This window comes from Marmota marmota, unplaced genomic scaffold, assembly GCF_001458135.2.
Source record: "Marmota marmota marmota unplaced genomic scaffold, marMar, whole genome shotgun sequence".
Classification (NCBI taxonomy): Eukaryota; Metazoa; Chordata; class Mammalia; order Rodentia; family Sciuridae; genus Marmota; species Marmota marmota.
The window spans coordinates 12423268-12443839 of NW_025999853.1; the positions used below are offsets into that span (position 1 = coordinate 12423268).

General features: G+C 44.6%; 1 protein-coding gene across 18 annotated transcripts in view; it reads left to right on the forward strand.

The window, feature by feature from the left end:
* Nucleotides 1–20348, forward strand: part of Anks1b (ankyrin repeat and sterile alpha motif domain containing 1B) — a 1073630-nt gene extending 1053282 nt beyond the window's left edge. For 7 of the 18 annotated variants that reach the window (XM_048803363.1, XM_048803383.1, XM_048803415.1 and 4 more), the window contains 2 exons: nucleotides 14777–14944; nucleotides 18477–20348. In XM_048803363.1, coding sequence (XP_048659320.1) covers nucleotides 14777–14944; nucleotides 18477–18584 — 276 coding nt within the window. In that variant the 3' untranslated portion in view covers nucleotides 18585–20348. Of the gene's footprint in view, nucleotides 1–14776; nucleotides 14945–15539; nucleotides 17859–18457 lie in introns of those variants that run through there. The other 11 variants (XM_048803345.1, XM_015482887.2, XM_048803396.1 and 8 more) reach the window with 3 other exon arrangements.
* The last annotated feature ends 224 nt before the right edge of the window (nucleotides 20349–20572 follow it).

Genomic DNA, 20572 nt, shown 5'->3' on the forward strand with positions numbered 1-20572 from the left:
GTTTGCAGTTGCAACAGACAAAACAGATACGACTGTGACCCTGGAGTAATTCATAATCAGAAGAATTTTAACATGCCACTTCAGTTTGATTATTCGGCTCTGTTCATTGGATTTTAAAATGTAGAGATTTAGAGAAACAGACAGAAGTCACATGTGATGTACTCTTGGGAGGCCAGCCTATGGTTCAGCGCCATGGGTAGAAGACCATTTGAAGCAATCTCTTCCATTTCTGACAAACACCATAAACCAAGGCCAGCTGTAATCCAAAACTGACACCACCCTACAACCTGTCAGGTTTATGCTCGTAGCCTTTGTGTCCTGCTGCATGTTGCTCATCCCTTTTAGATTTTTAAAGATTGAAAATGGGAAAGGATATTCATGGACCTTTAAAAACATTCCTTCTATTTTGGGAAGCATGAGGAGAATAATATAAAAGCGGTATGTGGTAACAGTAAGGACTGCAAAGCAAAGCCCCCCCAAGGTTGCTCTAAAAATCTCTGGTTGTGTTTATTTGTACAGGATTAAAGTGTTGATTAAAGTCATTTCATTCGGGGTTTACAAGGATGTGCAGCATTAGATTTCTGACGCCTTAAACGTAACCTGCCACTGTTGTGAAATGCAGTTGCTTCTTTGAACAGTCAAATTTCATTCCATCCACGTATATTTTGGGTTGCTCGTAACACGTCTCTCCATGGAAGTTGGATTGCTGTTGTAGACAGAGCAGGCAGACCAAGTTCACATCCATGATCAGCTACCTCCTCATTCCCCGGTCTTTGACAAATTTTAAAACTTTTCAGAGTCCCAGTTTCCTTACCTACAAAACAGAGACAAGGATCTGTGTCCCACAGGTTTCACCAGACTGAAATAAAAGAACAGGTGAGAGGCCTACAGTGTTGGTTCCTTTGCCATCTCTTCCCTCTCCCTGCCTGTTGGCATCTGCTGACAGTCTGTCCCTTTTTCTGCTAAAAAACAGATAAGTTTTCCAGAAGCACATTATCAGGCAGTTTTCCTACTGCCATTCTAAAAGGACTTAAAACACAGAAATAAAAAATTAAAATAGAAGCAATGGAAAGAAAGCATTGAGTCCTTAGAACTTACTGCCTCTAAACAGTGTTTTTAATGAACATCATCAGAAATATTCTAGTGCTTTTTCAGGATGATTTCAGCCTCTTCCTTGAATATTGCAGCATTTCTTTCAATAAAATTGATTTTTAGGGTAATATATAATTTGCTTTCATGAGAGTATGAAAAGCATTGTTCTGTATTCAGACTAAAAATGATACCTGTGGGCCATCTGCCTCCCAGGTTCTGTGACACCAGAATGTGCAGCTGAAATTGCAGGGGGGATCATCAAACTAAAACTGTTTAGTTTTATGATCAACATAATGTCCCTGATTATATTTGGAAACTGTGTAGAGAATTGCTTCAACTTTTATCTTTTCATCCAGATGTTTGATTTAACGTAGACATTCACTAGCTTAGGATTCTCATATCTGCTCCAAAGGATTTTCATCTTACACAGATCTGCCATTTTAATCCTCTCTAGGTGGACACAGTTTGTCCAACTTCAAAAATAGTAACAAAGGCCAGCAGTCTTGACCTGGTCCTTTGAGCAATTCTGAGATGCAACAAGCTTTGCTTGTGCTAAAAAAAAAAAAAAACCTTCTTTGAGAATGGATTTTATATCTTTATATGGGGCAGTTCAATATTTCAGTCCAGTCTTAAAGCCTTCAAATTCTTTTGATGTGAGTCAGTCTTCTGGGATGCCCCAAATGACAAAATTTTTTTAAAAAGGAATTCCTTATAATACCTCAAGTGCACATTTAACCTTTGAGCTGATATGAATGAGTACACATACATTTTAATTTCAAGGTTGTTGTTTCTTTGACCTTGTAGACCTTTTATGGGCTCCATTTTTATGTACTCTGATCACATTTCATGTGTTTTTATCTGCTATCCTCAAGAAAATTCAGTGACATCTAGGAAGTTTCCAGTTTATGGATAGTTAAATTTGAAATTCAGAGTATTTCCCCCATAGAAACTCCGTGGTCTAGGAAGGAACCACAAAGCCCCCTATAGAAGCTCCAAAGTGAGTTTGACCTGGTTTACATGCTACAGGACCCTGCAGAGCCCTGCCATGCCCAGGAAGGAGGGAGTATGCTGAGCTGTTTCTCAAGTTTACCTGGCCCTGGTAGCCTTTTTCAGAGAGCACTTCACAGGGCTGCATTCTGCAGAACACTTTTGGGAAATGTTACACTGATTGAGTTCTGTTTCCTTGACTTAGAATCTATGATCGATTCGATTTGTAATATTTTCAGTTTTAGATGACAAATACATGAGCAAGATGAGAGGGTCAATGTGTACTTACAGGTTGGCACCCTACTCTAGAACCTTACTATCATGGCAGCTGATTTCTGTTTGCATCACTGAATTACCAGCCCTGGAACACACCTCACCTCCATAAAAGGTTTTCCCACCCCATGATCTCTCACTATCACTGTTCTGGACAGTGATGTCTTAGGGGAAGAGGTAGCAGTAGGGATGGGTAGAAAAGAAGGACATCTTTTGAGACCAGGAGTTGTGAAGGTTAAAAATTGATTCATCTTTTGCCTCCTCCATTCTTATCTCAAATGGGATTGCAAGAGGGGGGGAATTGAGATGGGAGTAGAGGAGGTAAAAGCTCCACTCGCAATGACCACCAGATCCCAAGGCTATGGTCATCTTCCTGAGAAGGCCACTATGGGTAAGCTAATAGATACAACCAAGGTAATTGGTTGTCTAATTCACTCAATCTAGAGTACTTAGTAGTAAAATTGGTATAGGTAGATCAAAAAGATTTTGATGCATTCTCTGTGAGAGTATCAGATGTGCTATAAAAATTTGGGAAGGGCCTCATTCAGTAGTTTCAAATATTGAGAGATTTTCTTGTTCTTTTCTCCTTAATAGCATTAGAAGCCACGCCTTTGCTGCTAGACCCTTGCTAATTCTCATTTCTCTATCAAGAACATGTTCGCAGTCTCTGGTATTTTTAACCATGCCCATTTTTCTCTTACTGGCAACTCCCAAATTCTGTCCTCTCCATGTGCAGCTCAGGTGAGGCTGAGACTGGCTCAGGAATGTGCAGGGAACATTGAAGTCATGGTGCTGGTAGGCGATGCAGGTGGGAGATGGAGCGCCCTCTTCCCTGTGCTTTCTTGGCTGAGGGTGGGCCACAAAAGGACCTAAACTGGAGAGACAGAAATGACATCATGCATGAGAACATGGCCAGCCTCCTGTGATGGCTTGCTGTAGTACTCTACCACCAGCAGGTACCCAGCAAGCAAAAACATAGGGAGAAAAATGCTGGAGTCAAACACACTGCAATGTCTTAGGTGAAAAGGGAGCAGAATGGGTGGGTAGAAAAGAAGACTGTCTTGTGAGACAAGGAGTTGGGAGGGTTTACAATGGAGCCAGCTTTTACCTCCTCCACTCCCATCTCAAATGAGTGGGCCCTACATGGCACATGGCTGTGGGTCTGTTATGAGATTGTTTCTTGTTTTTTTCATCAGCTTAATGATATCTAAATTCCTAAACTTCTTAAACTCAGATTATTTTGGTAGAGTATTGAGGTTCCTGAAGAAGATCGTGAATGGCTTACACTGCAGTTGGCCCACAAAGTGGGAAATCAAAGGTGCAAAAGAACTTAGTAGTGGTGCTGATGTTAGCTGACCTCTGACCACTAAATTGTTTGTGGAGGTAGGTGGTCACTTTCATTCTGTTTCTCATTTTCTCTAACTGAAAATGGCCTCAACCTATTTGACTTTGAAAATAAATGGCAATCTTAAAGAATGTGAACATGTACAAAGCCCTTAAAACTGAGCCATCCTGCATTCTCTGGCTAGAGTCCACAGAGGTAGTAGAGCAGCAGCCAACAGGGAAATCAGGAGCCACTCCCTGGCCTGTCCATCCACCTGGCACTCACCAGCAAGCCAGGAGGGACCTCAGAGCTCCTAAGAGCAGCAATGGTCCTGACTCAGTTAAAAAGACAGCCTCCCTTGGCCCTTCTACACCAACACCAACACCTCCCTAAAAAGAGTAGATACGTTAGCATCACAGGGTTTCACTTACCCATATCTGATCTCCACTGAGAATTAACCAGGCCATAAGCCAGCCACAGGAGTGGGTTGCAGAGATTAATCTCTCATCCTTTCTTTTTGGTGGATGTTATCAGTCTACTAAATCAATCCCACTTTTTGTTAATTTAGAAAGAAAGTGGGCATTCTGAGATTTTTTTTCACAGATAGACTGTTTTGCAGCATTTGCTTATATACAGTTACCCTTCAGTGTCCTGGGGGTCTGGTTCCTAGACCCCCTGTAGGATCAAAATCCACAGGTGCTCAAGTCCCTTATATGAAATGGGGTAGCATTTGCAATAATTTATGCACAATCCTCTGTATACTTTACAGCATCTCTTGATAATTCAAAATGTCTCATACAATGTCAGTACTATATAAATATGTGTTCTAGTGTATTGTTTGGGAATAATGACAATTTTTAAAAATCTACATGTTTAGTATATATGGAGTCTTTTTCCAAATATTTTCAGTCTGATGTTGGTTGAATATACAGATGCAGAACCACCAATAAACAGAGTTGACTATAAGAAAAGAAGTGTTAGGTTTAGGATATGGTCTTTGGAATCAACCTGGTTTCGAGCCCCAGATTAGCTTTTCTTAGCTTCATAGTTTGGGCAGGAATGTCTTTAAGCCTCAGTTCCCTTATCTGTAAAATAGATATCCACCCCTGTGGTTATTGTAAGGATTAAGTGTATTCCAACAGGTGGTGTTCAGTAAATCTTAGCTGCTGAGAATGGTGCAAATAGGGGGAACAGATACACTGACGTTGTATTCTTGCTGTCAGACCCTGGGTGAGGATTTACATCCCATACTTTGGTTTACAACCTAAGTTTGCTGCTACAATATTCCACAGCTGAGGAAAGAAGTGAAAATCCTTATAAATGCATTCCTTTATTTATTGCATGTCTACCATGAGGCAGGCACAGGTCTCTGATCCCCAGGAGCTCAGGGTCCAGTTGGATAAACAGGACATAAACAAATAATTATAATAAAATCATAGCTATGCCATCCTGGAGTTGTGCCAGCACCCAGCAGGGCCGCATCTCCCAGAGGAGGAATGTGCAGGCTGGAAGCTGAATGTTTAGTTTGTGTGAACATGTGGCAGGTTTGGAGGCATGACGGCTCATGAATTCACTTCAGAAGTATGAGCTCTGGGCATAATAAACAAAGAAAAATCGTTTATATTTAAAGTTGTCCCTGTACGTCCACAGATTTTGCATCCATGGATTCAGCCAATCGCAGATCGAAAATATTCAGAAAAAAGTTGTATCTGCACTGAATACATACAGACTTTGTTTTCTTGTCATCGTTCCCTGAATAATGCAGCATGACGAGTGTTTACCTAGCTTTTACATTTTTTAGGCATTGTAGATAATCTCGGGGTGATTTAAAGTATACAGGAGGATGTGCATAGGTAATATGCAAATACTATGCCATTTTATATAAGGGACTTGAGCATCTGTGGGTCTAGGTGTAAGGGGCTCTTGGAAACAATCTCCTCCATACCAAGGGGAACTGTACTATGATCACCAAACCAAGGAAATGGACCTGTCCATTTGAGAAAGATTTTCAACAAGAGTTGAAAAAAAACCTTAAATTTGGTGTGCACCCTGTTTCAGGTCCTCACAAGTTAGTAAAAAACTCACTGCAGCTTCCGCTAGGACCTTTTACTGTCGAAAACTGGGGAGAGGTCGAAATCTGGCACCCCTCTCTCCTGTTCACCCTTTCCACACATCCTTGCCAGGTAACAGAATTATGACTGTGCCCTTCTGCCCTAGCAGGCCAGTCCTCTAGATGGGTGTGAAAGTCAGCCATCTTAGACAGTGGTTCCATGAGGACAAGTGACCATAGGCCACAGTGTGTGGTCCCCATGGAAAACCTGGACTGTTACAAGAAAGCAAGTCATGGCAGTGAGCAGATAGCTTCTGTGCTTCGGATGAGGTATGACGTTAAACTTTAACAAACACTCTTTCAGAAGTACAATTGAAGAACTTGCGATGGCATGTGAAACCCATTCATGGTATCATGTTACATGAAAAGCAATCAGGGAGCTGCACATAAAGTATGATTCTAATTTTGTCTTTAAATATAAATTACATATATATATACAAATATTTATATAATGTATAAAAGCAAGATATCAAATAGAAAATACACCAAAAAGAAAATACACTTTTTAAAATATAAGAAAATAAATAAATTAAATATAGATTATTTATATATATAAAATATTCACATAGTATATAAAAGTAAAATATGAAAAGAAAATAGGCTCTATATATTGAATAGTTGTTTGCAGTAACTATATCCCAACAGTGGAATTTTACAGGTGCATTCAATTTTCTTTATTTTCTGTATTTTCAGTATTTTTCACATGTATCCATATTATAAATTCATGACTCTTTTGTTAGATGAAATTAGCTCTAAAGAATGTATTTGCATGTTAGCCAGTACTGGCCCAGATAGGCATCTTAGCAGAATTCCTAATATTTATTTCTGAATACTGAAGACCTATGATTGGGCAACATTTATTTCTATAAACCTTCAAGATTAGTTTCTGGAAAGTACTTGAGAGAACTAACTATATAGGTAGAGCTAAAGAGATGTCAGTGGATTCTGTGAATATGCCCAGAATGTTCTCAAAGTTATTTTTGCCTTAGGACGTGGGTGAAGCAAGTTGTAGATGAGGCTTATCCCAGCTCTCAAAAAACAAGAAATGCAAGCAAAATAAAGCCCGAAGAGAAACGGGGCTCTTTCTGGAGACCTCTCTGAGGACCCCGACTGAAAACACTTGCCTGTCTCTAGGCCACCCTGGTGTTGCTGGCATTCACTCAGCGGGTCTGCTTGGGGGGGAAAGAGAGAAGGAAGGAATCGGCTCTGGCCATCCACCTTCACCCTTGTCCTACACTTAGGAAACAAGCCCCCTAGGAACCTACCAGGCAACTCCAGCTGCTTCTTCAACCAATCCAACATCGTTGGCCCTAGACCTGCCCGGGAGACTTGAGCCCTCAAGATGTTCAGTCACCTGGAGAATCAGACCTATAAAGAAAGCCAGGATAGATGCCATGAGGCAAGCAGCATGTGCCCAATGAGGAGGACTCCTCACTTAGCCTGAGGGGACAGGAAAGGGGACCTGTAGGAACTGCCAAGGGGAGTGTTCAGGGATGAACAATAACTCACTAGATAAAGGTGGAAGATAGGAAAAGGCAGTCACCAAGAGCAAAAGCCATTTTTCAAGAGACAAAGTGCTTGGCAATTTGGAATAGCCTTTCAGGGGTGACGGTTGGAATGAGGTCATTTTCTGAGACACTAGCTAATGGATGGGTGAGTCCCTTGGTCTGGCCTTTGGGTAACGCACTGCTTTTCAACCTGCTATCAGCTATGCATGCCTCTCTAAGCTAGTCAGAGGTTGACTGACAGGCAACAGTTCCTCATCAGAGCATCTTGGAGCTCCCAGAGGGAAGGGGGACCAAAAGGTCCCCAGGACCAGACCTACCTCTTAATGTCACCTCCTTCCTCAGTGACAGGGACTTTGCTTGTAGTCTTGGATACAGTGGTGTAACAGACTTCCCTAGGCTCATGACACCCCAGGATGGGCTCCCAGCTGAAGACACAGCCCTTTCCTTGAATGTCAGGGTCTGCACCTCTTCCTGGGGTGGGGGATTGAGCCTCTGCTGACCTCAGGAAGTTCCCCTGCTGACCCTGCACACTGAAAGATAGCCAGGGGTAGGCCTGTAGCTTCTGAGGCTCTGGAACTAACACACGTGTTCCTTCAATTCCAGTCTCAAAAATGTGGCTGTTGGTTCTTTAAAGCTAGTGGACAGTGCTATAGAGAGTTCAGAATGGTCCCCTGGTGAATAGCAGCCTCAGAGCCTGGGCCAGGAGGGCCCCTCTCCCTGTGGGGTCCCTCTCCTCTCTGCTCGTTTCCTTTTTTTCTCATATTCACCAGATGATGTCGAGCCTTGAGTCCATGTCTGATGTACCTTGTCAGCCTTTGGGACGGTGATGGGCTAAACAAAGTAAGCCCCGGAATAAATGTTGAAGTGAACACATGGACACTTCCATCCCACGCAAGACCCAAGGCAGCCTCCATGAATAGATAAGGATAAAATGTACATACATACAAATCCAAATTAGGGAAAACACAGACCAAAAGAAGATCCACACCGAAAGTTCTAGAACAGTTCTAGTGCCAGTAGGCAGCACGCAGGATTCTGTGTGTAATTATTAGAGCCAAGCCACAGATTTGGCTCTGAGCTTCTAGGAAGTCAAAGCAAATATGGAAATATAGTAATTACATGCTTCCTATTTATCTGAAAGGAAAGTATTCCCCTTACTCAGAAAACATCTCTTCAATGAAACTTAAGATCTGAAAGAACTTTTTCCCCCATGTCCAATGAGGGGGTCTTTATGCCGGTGTCTGCGCCACATTCATACAGTGAATCTGCAACACACAAGATGGTTCTTGGCGGGGGGGTCCCCCAATGAACATGGGGGCAGGACACAAGCAGATTTATTGAAGCTGTGAAGGCAGGACACCCCCGTGGCACAGAACATGGGCTGTCTCAAGTCAGACCTGGTGTGACTCCTGGCTCCACCACTAAGCAGCTGTGTGAACGTGGCCAAGTTAATCAATCAGTGATCCTGAGTGTCTCACATGAGAAAGGGGGATGATCATTCCTCTTTTGTAAGGCATTGTGAGGGTTCGAGAGTCCACAGAAGGCAGGCAGCATTGTGCTTGGGATGTAGTAAGCAGTCTCATGCAGCAGTTGCTAAGCTTTTGCTACTGCTGCTTCATCATCAGTATGGAGGAAATAAAGTATTATTCAAGTTCATAGGCAACAGGGTCTGGTGCAGAAACCCGACCTCACACAGCTACAAGAGCAGACTGACTGTATGTCCACAGGTAAATGTCCAATAACAACCTTTTTCAGTTGGACCTGACAGAGTTGGACTGTAGGAAGTTCAGCCCGTCACTCTGTACTTGGAGTAGAAATTTGGGGACTGCAGGTTAAAGGAAGAGTTGGGTATTTTAAAACTCAGCTGAGCAGGTGTTAAAATTGATATCCAATGTGAAAACTGAAGAGAGTCTAAACAAGATTCATGGCCAAGTGTGTGGCCAGCCAGCTGGTACATGGAGGTGCGCCATGCTAACACCTGCAAACAGGATCTCACTGGAAGACAGTTTGCAGCAAAAGAAGAAAGATGCACTTAGAACCCCAAGGTGAAGCATGAAGAATGAAAAAGATTATTGTGCACTCAAAGATTTTCTCTTGTTTTTAATTGTCATCAAAATGAAAAACAAAATGGAAAATTATTTGTTGTTACTGTAAGAATTAAAAACAAAGTTCAAAACATACAAAGAAGTATAAAGAAAAGTATCCACGGTGTGGATGTGGTTCAGTGGTAAACCACTTGCCTCACACATGTCAGGCCCTACATTCAGTCCCCAGCACTGCAGAAAAAAAGGAGAGAGAGAGAAATCGTCAATGCCTTAACACTCACTGATCACTACTAGTCATGTTTTAATATATATCCCTGTTTTCTATGCACATAATGGAGACCATCTGTATTTTAGCATATATATATTTTTTATATAGTCTTTCAACCAGTTTTTTAAATGTCTCAATTTTCTTTTTAAATGGCTACCTAGTATTCTCCTGTATGAATCTATGTAGTATTCATAATCAGTTCCCTGAAAATTTTACACATCATAATGAGTATTCATGCACATATTCCTTTAAACCCATGAGCCTAAAGATTTTCAAAGTAAGAAACAGGAAAAAAATCCTAGTGATGCACCAGTTAATATAAATTAATGGCCTGTGTGCCAGAACTCTCCCTGCAGGACACGTTGCCACAGTCTATGATACAGTTTTTCTAACATCAAATTGATGAGTGTGCCAGGCACAGCTTCAGTGACTCGGATACAGGACAGTGAAGGACGTCTCTCGGCCCCTCCACAAGCCTCTTTTGGAACTGAGGAGTGACTTCCTGGATCTTCCCTTGAACATTTCCTGGATGCTATACATTAGGCACAGGCCAGGCACCAGGGACATTTGGAAGGTGCTCAGTAAATATTCTGATGATGTTAAACTGTAGCCTGGCTACCTCGAGGAGCCCTCAGTAAATATAAGTATCTTACATGTCCCCAGTGTGCATCCCTGGGTAACTATTAGGATCCATTTCTAAGATACGATGCCTTTTTAAGTTTCTCTGCTGTAACAGTTCTTAAGCCACAGATTTAAAATCCCCGGGCAACAGGAGAAGGAAAAGAAGAAAAGATTTTTATGTGCCCTGGCCCCAGCTGGAAGTTGCTCCCGGATGAAGTGGGATTCCTGCCTTTATCCTAAATCGCAAGACACCATTTGCCAGGAGGCAGCCTCTCAACTGATCCTCCCATGAGATCCAGCCAATGAAAGGATCATCCAGGAGCTTCAATCGTTCATTTTTTTTAAGTTTACAGAAGTCTCTTATTTTATCTCAAGTGTAGCTCTAAGTGGTCAAGAGCACAACCTACTAGAACACGTGGATCCAAATCCCAGCTCAGCCAGGTGCTGGCTTCAGGAGCAAGTTCCTTATTTATCTCACATGCAAAACAGGAACAATGGACCTTCAGCGTGGAGATATAATTAGGCCTAAATGTCATAGTCCATGTAGAACACTTACCGCAATGCAGGGCACACAGGAAATGAGAAATGCTAGTGGTATTGTTATTAGGTTTCACGTTGTTACTAGTGAGGTGGGTATTGCAAATGGCATTATTGCATCTGTTATTATCCCCATTTTGAGAAAAAAAAACCGAGGCTTGGAGTATGCTGGTTCTAGTAATCACCAAATACACACACATGTGAGCATATTGCACATGCTGCCTTGTTTCATTGGTGATCCAGGGTAGAAAACACTCAAGGCCATGATAAGTGTGTCTCAAGAGACTCATGCTGGGCTGGGGTTGTAGCTCAGAGGCAGAGCACATGCCTCTCATGCATGAGATACTGGGTTCAACCCTCAACACTACATAAAAATAAATAAATAAAGATATTGTGTACATCTACAACTAAATATATATATATATATATATATATATATATATAGAGAGAGAGAGAGAGAGAGAGAGAGAGACTCATGCTTCAAAGGTCAAAGTGAGTAACTATCTTCCAGTAAGCTACATACCACAGAAGGAGCCATGGATGGCCACCCGTGGGGTTACAGCATTTGAGAGATGTGAGATTATGAATGTAAAGCTGAATGAGTTTGAATTTATGCCCAGATAGGGATAACTAGAGATGAGCGCACGATTGTGCTGACTTAAAAGGATACTGCAGCTCTGTGGTTTGAACTAACACACGTGAACTTACACCTTAGTGCTCACTGTGACCCCTGTGACCTGCACAGACCTCAGCTTCTCCGCAGCCAGAGCTGGGGGGCAGGGGCTCCAGAATTGGCCTCTTGAGCCAAGTACTATTCATCACAGCTTAGCTTTTGGTTCCTCTTTGTGCTGCCTGAACCAGGGTCCGGTCAGCCACCTTTAGCTTTGGATGGTGTCCAGGTATGGATTGTGTGACCAACCACCCCAAAATGTTGTGGCATAAAACTTTACTACACTCACAATTCTGTAAGTCGGGAATCTAGGCTGGGCACAGAAGTTCTGCTCTGCTCTGCTGGAGAACATCTGGGGACTCAGCTGGGCCAGCTCAGATGGCCGACTCTGGGGCAGCTCAACCCGGGCCATCTGCCTGGGGCCTTGGGTCTCACCATGTGCCGGCTGCTGCATGGCTACTTCACGCCTGCATCTGGGGCCTGTACTGGGATGGCTGGAACTGCTGATACCCTTCAGGAAGCCTCTGAGCATGCTGACCTCAGGGCAGTCTGACTTTTACACAGAACTGGTTCCCCCGGAGAGAGAGCTCCCAGAGTCCCAGGCAGAAGCTGCAAGATTCCTCATGATCTGTAGCCAACAGGATTATAATTATACTATTAATATAATTAACATCAGTGTAATTAACATTATAGCCTTAATGTATAATTGAATCCTATTACACTATCATTTTCAGCCTTTGTCCCAATAGAGTGTCCTGCTCTCATGATAACAACCCCCCTCCCACCTTATGTGGTGGGAATGTCAACAGGAGAGGGAAGAATGACCCTAAAAATGGGCTTCCTCCCCTGTTTGAATGCACATCCTCAGGTAGCTGTAGCTCAGTGATAAAACACTGCCTAGAATGTGCAAGGTCCTGGGTTTGATCCCTAACAATGAAAAAAAAAAAAGATTATGTGTCCTCAGGTTCTGTCTGATGAGAACCTGTTCCCACAAGGAGCCCAGTATGCTGGTATGTCGGGACAGTCCGGACAGGTAGTGTGGCCCTCCGCAGGCTGGTCTCCATGCCCATGGGCCTCCTTGACATCTGGCAACCGTATTTCAGACACTAAGCTGCAGAAAAGACAAGGAGGGTAGCAATGTCCAACTCTTCTCTATACATAACCATAAAAGAACATTATGAAACTCTAAAATGAAAAGAAAGCAAAATGTGAAAGAGAATGCAGGCCAGACCAGGACAGGCCATGTGGGGCTGCTGGTTTGGCAGAAACCCTTCCCCACTCTGGCCTCTGGATCTTATTTGACCAGTTTCCTAATACCAAGAAATAATTAAAAAAAAAAAAAAAAGGCAGAACCTCTAACCCATTATTTACAAAACCTTTTGGCTTCCCATAATAGTCATGTGAAAATTCTCACTTGCTCAAATGAGCAGTTTGACTTTCATTTGGAGACACTGGTGCTTTAAGCAGATCTCACTTTCCAGAACTTGTTGTAGGCTAATGATAAAGGAATTCACACTCTGGAAGCCCCACTGCTCCGGCATGGAAAGGCTGCATGGTGTGGGGTCCAGTGACCCCACCTTTCCCTTAGTCCAGTTTCTCACCCAGACCATGAGTGTCTGTGGTATCCCCCAACAAATGGACAAAACCATCTTCTCCAGCAGCGATGAAACAGAAATGGTGTGACTTCACCCTGACACTGGAGAAGTCAAAGGCCGGTCCACCTTCCCAAGGGGCCACACGGACACTAAGAGGCAGAGCTGATAGTGCTGTGGGTGCAGTGTAGGCAGTGGAAAGGGTCCAGCCTTCTCCACAGTGATGGTCAGAGCTGTCTCCCAGCCTCCTCCACTGTTGTTTATTGGTGTGTTACTAATTTACTAGTCTGACTCACCCCTGGAGCAAATAGGGCTCTCCATTCCATCGCAGGGACGAGAGGGGCTTGCCATACAGGGTGCAGTACCTCCAGCAGCAAACATCTTTCTTGTAGGGCTGTTAGCTAGTAATACGTAGCTCAAAGATGACCAATACATCCTTTATCAAACCCACGGTCAAGCTCAGGCATTTTCCCACTTGATTTTAAAACCAGAAAAATTCATCTGGCATTGACCTGAAATAGAATCAGTCCAGAACCCATGGTCCTCTCTCATGTGCTCTCAGAAGGCCATCCTATATTTCCATGTCCATCCTCACCAGTGGGAACAGTCCCCAACACTTCTTCTAAAACATGGAAGTTGGGCCCCCAGTATGCCTGGTGAAGGCGGAGGTGGACAGGAATGCAGAGGGCACAGTTGCAATATCAGCAGAAGCAGAATGCTATTTCTGTGATTTTGAGAAGCCATGAAAAGACATTGTAGGATCGTTTATAGAATGAAAACTTGAGACAGATGGCACCTGCTATCAGTGGTGCAGAGACTTTAAGAACACTTTTTGTGACCAGTATGTACCCACTTCTCTGATTCACTGTGACCTCAGGGTGTTGTGGGAACCCTGCCTCTTTGGGGCCAGACAATGTCATGTCTCCAGAGAAGACAGGGGGACGCTGCACTTTTGAGAGAAGGCAGAAATCACAGATACGAATGGAGAGGTGAAGAGAAGAAAGACAGAAATCATCTTGAGAGAAGAATGGAAAGTCCAAAGCAAAGAACCTTCCACCCAGGCACAGCTTGGTGTGGCATTCTGACCCGACAGAATCTCCTGTCTCTTGCTGATTTGATGATAAAATATAGAGTGGACCCACAGGGAGAGCAAAAGCCTCAAGAAATAGATGGGTAATTGGCTCTGTTTGAGCACTGTTTGCATGCTCGCTGCTGCAACTGTGAGGCTCCACACCAGCATGACTAATGCCTCTCCCCTCAGCCTAAATTAGATTTTGATTGTGTTTTGTAGATGTTCATTGAATCACAGATGTTTGAGGTAAAAGGATCCAAACTTCTCAGGAACACCTCCCGTGGAGTGTGTGGGATCGTCCTCACAGACATGGCTGAAATGCCACCAGTAACTCCTTCCCTTCCAAGTCCTGGGAGCAGACCTGCTGCCCCTGAGGGAGCTCCCTATGGAGTGGGCTCCTGGGACCAGTGGGCTGCGTGTAGGCCTTGTTTTCCAGGGGTTAATCTACAAGCCCGCTCCTTAGCGTGGCTGTGAACAAGAGTGCCTCCTTGGTGACTGATGCCTGTGTAGACACTAAATGGGACCTGAGTGTCCAGTTCCTCATAGATCTCCACTGAATCCCTGCAGCCTCTGGTGGAGTAGCTCAAGGCGATGGCTAGTTCACCTCCATGGTGTTCCTCAGCCACTTTCTGGTTTGTAGTGCACCCATAGTAAATGCTTTCTCCTTGTTCTTACAGAATTTAGCCTACGAAATCATCTTAACACTTGGACAGGCATTTGAAGTCGCTTACCAACTAGCACTGCAAGCAAGAAAAGGGGGCCATTCCTCCACGCTTCCAGAAAGCTTTGAAAACAAACCCTCCAAGCCCATCCCCAAGCCCCGCGTTAGCATTCGCAAGTCAGTGGTAAGTAGAAGAGAGAGGCATTCTAGAAACCTCCAGAGGGAGGGAAAGGGAGCTGTGTGGTGCGGGTGGGTGCCACTTAGAATTCAGGGCTTGCCCTTCCCGGTCCTTTCCCGTGACCGTTTCCGGGCTGGTGATCATCATTGCCTCAGCCTGGTTCCTTCAACTTCTTGAAGGACCTTCTCCCTGAACCTGGAGACTCCAGAGAAAATTCCACTTCCTCCGTCCCCCGCAATAGCAGCAAGAGGGAGGGTACTGGCTGCCCAGCTGCTGTCCATGGTGAAGATTACCTGAAGGTCCAGGAAAGCTTGAGGATAGTGTTCCCATGGCCTCAGCTGCCATCCTATCAGGGGACAAGGCCTCCCACAAGCCCCTGGCCTCCAGAGAGATTTGCAGAGGTTGACAGTGAGGCTGCCTCTGGTACCCAGCAGGCGGAAGCTAGATGCTCGAGCATCGTCTTTTGAGAAGTGCAGGTTGTGGTCCTGGGCACCTTCCCTCCAGCAACTGAGGCTTCCTGCAGTGAGGCAGCTGCTCAGAAGGTGCCGCCCCCTCCTCATCATCTGCCTTCCTCCAGGATTCCTCCCCTTCCCTCCCACAGGCTCTGCAGACATCCTGTCCCGGCAGGCTCACATGACTTCATAGCAGTCTCCTCTGGTAGTAGCAACACCCCAAAGCTGGAAGGTTCCCAACAGCCTCCCATCTGCTTTCTGCTCCGGCTGCCGTCCTGCATCCTAAGAACCCCGGACTTGTATGGGGGAGGCCCCCAGAATGCATTGCCCTCTCACCCCTGAGTCCTTCCTCTGTAACCCTCCTCCTCCCACCAGCTCCCATCCCCAGGGTCGGGGCGGGGGAAGCACAGACATTTTTAACGCTTGCAGAGAAACACCTCCCTTGGTGACTGCGTGGCTTCCTGTTTACAACTTTCTTTTTGGCCCCACTCCTTGGCAACTTCAGCATCCATGGGTATGATCTCTCCAGTGCCTGGCCTCGCTATTCTCTCATAGTTTTCTTCCGGATCTTTCCCTCCACCCCAGCCATTCACCAGCGCATCACTCATGACTGCCAGCACCAGTAACTGCACCTTCTCTGAAAAATTTTTACATCAAACACCACATTTCAACTCCCTGGTCCTCTGGCCTCAGCAACCCAAGCTCCCACTTCTCTCTTCAACCCTGACCCACTCCCAGAACTCTAGACCTACTATGTGTTCAGTTTCTTCTTGAATGTTTAGTGTTCAACAGACATCTGAAACTTGGTATGTCTACAACAAAATGCTTGATTTCCCCCTCAGAAATGCTCCTCTTCATCTTCCCAGCTCAGTAAAGGGCACAGCCGTTCACCATGCTGCTCAACCCAAAAATCTACCAGCCACCTCTACTGCTGTTCTCCCCCACCTCTACCTCCAATCCAGGAGCAAGGGCCATTTGCTCCACCCCTGGAACACCTCAGTCTGCATACTCCTCCCCACTTCCTCTGCCATTCTTTTAGTCCAAGTGCCACCAACTCTCATGAAGCCGACACCCACAGACCTCCAAACCAATTCCCTTCCTGCATACCCAATGCCTCACCCATACCTAATGCTCCAAACACCCATACCTAATGCCTCACCATTACCCCTTGGCCCTCAGGCCTTCCCGTTCCTCAAATATATATATATATATATATATATATATAAAATGCATGCCCCACCTGATGCCTTTGTGCCACCTGTTCCCTCCACCTGGAAGATCATCCTCCCAATTTCTGCACAAAGGATTCCATCTTGTCCTTCAGGTCTCGGTTACATGAAGAGGCTTTTCCTGACTGCCTCGTCTGAGGTAGCCACCCTCAAGCACATGGCCTGCTTTCAATTGTGTAGAATTTACTAATGAGATAGTTTATTGATCACTTGTTTATTGCACATCTTCCTCTACAAGAATGAATATGTCTTAGGCACACATGTGTTGTCACACTCATGGAGTATCTGGATAAAGAAATTAGGAACTGGGGATAGACTTAGCAAGTGAAACTTTGAGAATAATTAGGCTGAGAAGTGTTCAGGAACGCACTGAATGTTTGGGGGATCATCTCAGACACATTTCTTCTCATGTAGGCTGGATACACTTGTTCACGACTGGTACCTCTCTCCAACTTTATCATGGTCCCCAAAGACTTCCTCCAGAAGAGCACAAAGGGTTGAGTGCTGTACAGACTCATAGAATATTCATTTAGATGCCAGGAAATAAGAAAATATAGTGTGAATCCTGTGATGCTTTCCCCTGCACCAGGATCCTTGCCCCACAGCTGCCGTCAGTATTCCATCTCCTGCAGCTCCAGTCCTTTGTTAGGAAATATGCACGGATCCCTAAGGATATGTGAAATCCTCCCACACCTTGTGGAGACACAGTCAAAACACAGTAAAGGGTAGTCAATAGGGACAGATCCTGCAGACCTGGACAGGCTGTGAAGCTCACAACCAGAGACATGGAGGAGGCCTCCCGAAGCTCCCTGCCCAGTGTTCTGGAGCAGGGGCCAGGGCAGGGCAGACTGGAAATGCCAAAGGCCAGTCCCAGAAGAACTCACCCCAGCCCTTCCTCAGAGTTTGCAGTTCAAACTTTACCTTGGGAATGACCTGTCTGCGGTGCACTGGGACTAATCCATCTTAGAGCATGGTTGGGTTCAGATCAAGGCTCAGCCTGATAGGACCCCGCTGACCTCCTCACCCCAGCTGTCGCCCTCCTGTCTCCCACTGTGCAAACTGCCGCTTTCCCACACCTCTGGGTCTTGCATGCTGTTCTATCTCCCTGAATGCCTGGCCTCCCGCCTGGGGAAGGCAGACTCCCACTGGTCTTGCATCTGGCCTCCAACACTGCCTCATTCTCCTAGGAGTATTTATTCAATAATTCATTGTGTGCCTATGTGGATGGGTTTCCCAAGTTTGGGGTTGGGGTGGGGGTAACGAACAACAGAGACAAAATCCCCGCCCTCCTGGGCTTGCGCTGTCCTGGAGGCTGAGCAGATGGACATCTTACGGGGAATAAGGCAGAAGAGGAGAGCAGGAAAGTTGGGGTGCTCTTTTGCATGGGGCAAACAGGTAGGACTTCTAAGTGGCCTTAGAGCCAAGACCCGAATGATCTTGGGGGTGCAGCAGACAGGTATCTAGGGGACAGCAAACCAAGAGGAGAGAGGCCTGGGCTGGGGTGGCACAAGGCAGGGCTAGAGGCAGGGCTAGAAGGACTTCGGGTGTGTTCCGCGAGGGAGCGCACTGAAGGGTAGGAGAGGGGAGTGGCATGGCCTTCCTCACCTCCTCCAGGAAGTCTCCTAGCCTCCCTCTACCCTTCACAGCTCACTGCCCGGGAGAGGAGCCCTGTTTCTGTCCACCCTCGCGGGCAAGGCCGGGTCTCACCGCCGTCACCCTTGCAGGGCCTGCTAAGGTCGAGCCCCCGGGGGTCCCGGTGGAAGCGCGGGGCGCGGGCCGAGGTGGGGGCAGCGACGGCCGCGCACGCGCCCAGCACAGCGCCGGATAACGGGCATCAGCCTTTCTGTTTTAAAGCAGATCGACCCGTCTGAGCAAAAGACTCTGGCCAATCTGCCGTGGATTGTGGAGCCGGGGCAGGAAGCCAAGAGGGGCATTAATACCAAGTATGAAACCACGATTTTCTGATACCCGCCGCCCTCGCGTCCTCGCGGTGCCTTGCTCGCCCGCAGCCCGGAGCAGGCTTTCCTTCGCACCCCGTTCCCAGCCCGGGAGGAAGACTGCTCCGCTCGCGTGGCCTTGTCCCGGGCGGAAGGCCGCCGGCCGTTCCTGGGGAGTCCTTTCTGCACCAGTGACGGAAAACGCCACCCAGACTCCCCGGCGCAGCCCCTGAGAGGCGCGAGTCGAGGTGGGTGTCCCGGGGCCCGCCGCCTCGAGCGTTTCCAGTGACTCGCCCCAGCACCGGGTTGGCTTTGGTTGGGGTTGACACCTTTTTTAAAAAAAGTAAAGGGGATCTCTAATACTGCCTGGAAGTATAGCAATCCTGGGTTTAGATTTCACTGTCCGCAATTTTAAAGGTAAAATCAGAACAGAACCCCCCTGTATCGCATCTGTAAAATCATCACATCACTGAGGATCGTTTAATGCAAAAGGACAAAAAAAAAAAAAGTGATTGCCAGGAAATTCTGTTACTCAGTTTCTATATTTGTGGATTTTATATGTAATCAACTATGTCAGATAATGAAAACCTTTAAATCTAATGATTGATTCAAAGTTTAACAATGATTTAAAACAGAGAAATTTATTATGCACAGAAAAATGTGTCTTGTATTAAATATTTTTATTAAAAGAATGTTTCATTAATGCATTGATAAGAAAACTAGGTTAGTTGTGCGGGATGTTTCTGGTTTCATTTCAAGTAACTAAATTTCTACTACCATGAGGACTGGCTCATTATGGAGAAATCCTGATGCTGTCCACCGAGTAGGAGATGTGGCGGGCAGACTGGCATTGACCAGAAGTGCTGAATAGCACGTGCCTGCAAAGATTGTTTTTGTTTTTTAATCTTCACAGTGTTTTAAAGAACATGTTTAAAATGATAATAATAATCTAGGGCTCCTGCTGTCAAGATTTCTGTCCTGGAAAACTTGTTTGAGAAAGGTGTTAATAAAATTCTATTGCAAAAATTTTTTTCTAGAAAATATAAATACATTTAAAAAAAGAAATTCCAAAGTAATACAACTTTTCTTGAAACAGACAAAAAAAAATAATGTTTGCTTACTATTTGATTAAATAAAATTTACTTACATTTCTTTAAGGTATTTTAATTTTTTTAATGTCTCTGTGGAGTATTTGTATGATACCATAATGTATATTTATGTAGAATCAAATTATATAAACAGTACCAATATCATTATAGAAAAATAACATTTTAATGTATATTGTTCTAACAGATCACATTGTGAATCATTTTGAAGTTCATTATAGAGATATTGATAAATTGTGGAATTGTCTTAATGTTTTTTTAATTAACCAATATTATTTTAAACCTGAAATTATCAGTTACATTCATCAGTTGGTGAGTTTTGAAAAAAGAATAACTAAATTTTATTTCAAACTGACAAATGTATATGGTTTTAGTTCAGTGTTAAAAGAATTTTAATACAATATTAAATTACTTGAACTGAACAGTTCCTTGTATATATTTTGCCTATTCACTGTTGATATGTACGTAGAAAACTGAGAGTAAAATAACACTAAAATATGGTACCAAAAGGAAATTGTATAGGAGCAAAGTAAACAGTAGCTTTGCTGAAACAGAAGCATATGAAGCGTATGTGTAAATAAGTTTGGGCTTCCAGTTATAAATTTTGTAATTTTTGTCATTATTTATATCCTATTAAAAAAAAAAAGAAGAAAAGCACACAAAATAAAACAGAAGTTGTACAGCCACTGGTGCTTGGCATCCTTCTGTGAGCACCTCCCCACCTCCCCAAGGAGGCCAGGCCCCTCACACCCACAGGTAAAGGGTTTCTTTCAATTGGCAAAATGGCTGAGAAAGTTTGCTCATTGCTAAGTTCAACCAGTCAGAGAAAGAAACACTGGCCTTTGAGGTCTGAATTTCAGCCAAATGCCTCCATTCACTTTGTTTAAATATTAAAGTAGATTGTAAGGGA